Genomic DNA, 4562 nt, shown 5'->3' with positions numbered 1-4562 from the left:
ATTTTTTCCCACAACGGAGCTTTTTGGAAACAAAGAAGATTAGAAGATGAAACAAGCAGGGCTAACTGGAAGGGGAGAAAGAAGAAGTTTTTTTTTTTTTTTCAAAAGCAAACTCCCCGAGGAAGCCCTCAAAAAGATTAGAAAGCATGCGTGAGGCAGAATGATACAAGGAATTGATATATCTTGTCCCTCGCGAACATGGTCAACTAAATTGACCATGTAAAAATTGGACAAGACGGTTAAAAACAGTAAAGAGTAAAAGAAAAACAAGGAACCAGAAAAGCCTAGGCATCAAAAGTGGTGATCTTTTGTCCGAGGAAAGAGCTCTAAAAAGACTAATGAATCTCATTCAAAATATAAAAGAGTTATCGCAGTTTTTTTTATGTGTTCTTCCCAAAAGCAGTGCCCAGCTTCTTGACAAGATCCTTCACTGTCATATCGAACCCTTCTTCAATCTGCAAATTAAACAACAGTCACATCAATTTTCAGATTGTGAGTGAGTTTTTTTGAGTAGGAGATTGTTAGTGATCTTACCTGAGCCATTATAGTGATATCAAGCGAAGAACCAGCAAAAGGTATGACACTGCTACTGACAACAGAGAGGTGGAACTTCTCGACCTCAGACAGTGCTTTCACCAGCACTCCTTTGCCATTCTCGCAGTGAATTTTGATGAGGATGGACTTCTCAGACATCTTGGCTTCTATCTCCGGGAGGGACTCGCCGAATTTTCGCTGCACATATTCAAAGTTCTCGTCGCAGGAGGAGCTGTCATCGTCGGCACAGAGCTGAGATTTTTTCACAAGGACTGCAGACTCGACGGTCCTCTTTGCAGCTCGCTCTTCCAGGGCCTTCGCCTTTTCGTCCAGTTCTTTCAGATACTTGATTGTATCACCAAGAACGGAAGCCTTGTCCATCTAGAAGAGCAAGTTTAAATTTAGAGAAAAGGACAATGTTCAGCAAAGAAGTTGAAGTCTCGATCGACAAGGCACCTTCTTTAGGCCAGGCACAATGGCAGACAAAGCTATAAACCTCTGGCTGAGCTTCTCCCTTCTCTTCCTTTCAGCAATAATGTGTTCCTTATTGTCATAGCTTGACCTACTCCTGATATGGAAACCCTTGTTTGCTTGCCTAACAATGGTATCACAACTCCTCTCGGATCCAACCATACCATCCACCTCCTTGGGCTTCACCACTCCCACAAGGCTCCCATAAGGGTTCTTCTGTTCTTCGGGCGAGTCCTGGTTGCTGAAGGTGAGGATGCTGGGGAATGAGGCATTAGGGGCCAGAGATGAATTTTGCTCTGTGGTGCAAGAACTCCAGCTCGTGGCCTTGAGAGCTTTCTTGGGCCTTTCGCTGCTCAATGGAGCTTGGTCTGAGGTAAATGAGTTGTAGCTCTCTGAATAGATGGACTGTTGGAAGTTCTGCCCTAGAGCTGCTGCGATTTCTGCAGCTGCAAGCTGATCCATTACCCCCCACTGATCAAAAAGGCTGTCTTCGATTCCCTATCAATAGTAGCAAATGATCTTAGTTTGTTTCTTCTTAATCATCCAATATTTCTTCAAACATCTTGAGTCTCATCTACTCACCATATCAGAATACAATCCTGCAGTTTGTCCGTCCATGTTGATTGGGCTGTTCTCTTGACAGGAGGTAGGCGAGGAATCTGATTCAAGAATCATTGCTTAGTGAGGTACATAATTTTTTATAAGAACAGATATGTAAATCATAAAACCAATTTGCAATTACAAGCAAAAGTTTGTTCAGAGTTGAAGCTTTTTGTTCAAAGAAAGGAAGAAAAAAAAAGAGAGAAGAAGATAGATCTGATTAGTGATTGAGAACTAGTGCTAGAACTAAGGAAACCAAAGACAATCAAAGGAGGTAACAAGAATACCAACCCAAGCAGAAGGTCAAGGCCCTTCCTTTTCCTCTGAAACAAGAGCATCCACCCTTCTATTATATACTATCTGAAACAACTTCTACTTTGTGTTCTGAAATTTGCTTCATTACTTATCAAGAGGCTTGGGAATTCTCCTATTCATACTTCTTTTTTCACCTATTTTATAATTTTTCTCTTGATCTTTGCAAAGACTTAAAGGGGATCACGTTAATGCAAATAGTTCTTTTCTGGTATAGATTACAAAAGGGATTTGATGACACAGTGAGGGATTGTTGAAGCCATCCCAACATATAAAAAACAATTCCATGATTTTTCAGAGCAACAAGTATTTTATCATGCTAGAGTCAGCAATGACTCTCATGAAGTATTAGTAGAATTGATTAACCCTTAATCATGTTCAGACACACTGTTAGTGAGACCTTAATTATAGTTATAACAGTTTATGTTTTAACTAATTTTCATAATTTGTTAACATAGATGCCAACCAGCTGATACCCTGGAAACAAGATGGAACTTAAAAGAACTAGGATCAGAACTACCAAACTGGAAAGAAATAATTTGCATCTCTTGGGACATAATAGTGGAAATATGGAGGCAATAAATTCATCAAGGGAGCTGAGCAATAGTAAAAAAAGTTGGCTCATATTAAATCCTTTATGAGATCAATCTTGGTTACATGCTCCAAAGCAAACACATGCCCACTGGGTTGAGGAGAGTGCAAATAAATATTTGTCAAGGAATTCTCACCCCAATGCACAAATTTATTTTTAACAAGTAGTTTTTTTTAATGAATATCCAATCTTGCAAATGGTAGCTTCAATTCTTTAATACTAAACTAAGGTAAATTACAGTTTCTAACTGAGACTGTTTTTACGGATCATCTCGCATCAGAAACTTTTTTGTCACTTTGGTGTGGCGATGACTCAGAGATTTCTGCTTTTAAGATACTTTTGAAAAATTAATTTCCTAAATCTCACTTCTAAAACAGACAATATTTTCAGATATCTATGAGACCAAATAATACAAAATCTTTAATTGAATATACATTTAAAGTGTTGTCACTCTGGTGGGTGTCTAGTGTCCTCGCGCATTCCGTCCATGAATTGCTTTGTCGTCTTAAATTTGTGCCATGACTTCATTGGTCAGACTACGTTTATTGACTTTTAACTCTTAAGAGCTTGATGAGGTCACTGATGTCGTTACTGATCAGAATCAAGCATCACACACACACAAAAACAAAAACAAAAAAATCTACTAAACACTAGTAATTTATGGATTAAACAAAAGTATGCATGCAATAATTTAAGGCTTAGTGGGTTGTGAGACAGGGTTTGAATTTTGAAAAGGCCATTTTTAAATTCTTACCTAAAAATTTCTCCTTTTCTTCTCTTCACTTTTCCACTGCTTTGAATGGAAATCGGCTTCTTTAAGATTTTCTATGAAAGATCTACAAGGATCAAAATCTTAGCCATTGAAAAATTCCTTTCGTGCGGATAAACAGTGGTTAGCCTAATTTTTATTTATTTATTGATAATTCAGATGTACAAATTTTGTCCGACTAATTTAAAGATAGACGACTTTCCTCTATAATTAGAGTCTACAGCATAGCTTACGTATACTTAGAGTCAAATACATGATTTTGTCGGGTTTTTAAGCGCCTTGAGCTTTGGCAAGAGGTTTTTCTGGCTGTAGGAGAGAGATTTAGGACAAACTATTTATCACATGAATTTGAACGAAATTAAATAGTATTTAAAGGTGCTTTTCTTTTGGCACCACTAAATCACCCCATCTTTGATTAGGTTCTAAGCCGCTTGGGACTTAATCTGCGATTTGTAAGATGGAGGTCTATAAGCTAATTTCAACGTTAATATGAAATATAACATTTAATAGTAGGCTAATTTCAATTATTGTTTATCACATTTTATTATGCTATTTTTCTTCAGTAATTGTATCTTTGTACAACAAACAACGTCAAATTTACTCATCTAATATCGCATAAAACTTGAGAAATAGTAAACTAAAATATCAATTCAAAAAAGGGACAATTAAACTCTTGGGTAGTGTTTGGTTTCAGAGACAGGGACACAAATACAGAGACAGAGTGGAAATTTTTGTCTCTGTCCCCGTTTGGTTTTGAGAGACAGATACAGAAATAGGATTTCTGTCTTCGTCTTTGTCTCCATTTCTGTCCACTGTAAAAATGGGGACACTGAAACGGAGACGGAGACAAAAACTACCCATCTCCGCTTCCGGCACCGTCGCGCCGCCGTCCGATCACCGCCGGCCGCCAGGCCGGGCACGTTGGACGCGCAACTCGCCGGCGCTCCGGACGACGTCAGATTCCGGTCGAATTGTGGCGGAAATCCGGCCGGAATCCGACCAAAAACAGAGCCCTGCGCGCCCCAGCCACTGTTGGCCGGAATTCGGCCGGATTCCGATCGGATTTTGGCCGAATCGAGGTCGGAGTCCGACCGCGGTCGACGCGCCCGGCGCCGGCGCGTCGACCGCGGCGAGACTCCGACCCCGATTCGGCCGGAATCTGGCCGAATTCCGCCCGAAATCGGCCAACAGTGTCCCTGTCTCTGTATTACCAAACACGATACAGAGACCATTGTAAATGCGTCCCTGTCTTTACTGTATTTCTGTATTTCTGTCTCTGTATTT

The 4562-nt window shown here is 39.9% G+C and overlaps 1 protein-coding gene across 1 annotated transcript; it reads right to left on the bottom strand.

Annotated features, from left to right (window-relative positions):
- Window positions 1–367: 367 nt before the first annotated feature.
- On the bottom strand, window positions 368–1680 carry LOC141828062 (transcription factor bHLH18-like). The gene is made up of 4 exons (XM_074715418.1): window positions 1588–1680; window positions 991–1503; window positions 535–915; window positions 368–455 (listed from the first exon to the last, which is right to left on the bottom strand). Exons 1-4 carry the CDS (start codon window positions 1678–1680, stop codon window positions 381–383), a joined length of 1062 nt encoding a protein of 353 aa, XP_074571519.1. The 3' UTR covers window positions 368–380.
- Between the last annotated feature and the right edge of the window lie 2882 nt (window positions 1681–4562).

The sequence above is a fragment of the Curcuma longa genome, chromosome 4, assembly GCF_044706935.1.
Source record: "Curcuma longa cultivar G26 ecotype Majalengka, Jawa Barat chromosome 4, ITB_CL_G26_1.1, whole genome shotgun sequence".
Lineage (NCBI taxonomy): Eukaryota > Viridiplantae > Streptophyta > Magnoliopsida > Zingiberales > Zingiberaceae > Curcuma > Curcuma longa.
Note: the sequence above shows the minus strand (reverse complement) of the source record. Positions and strands in the feature narration are given on the sequence as shown.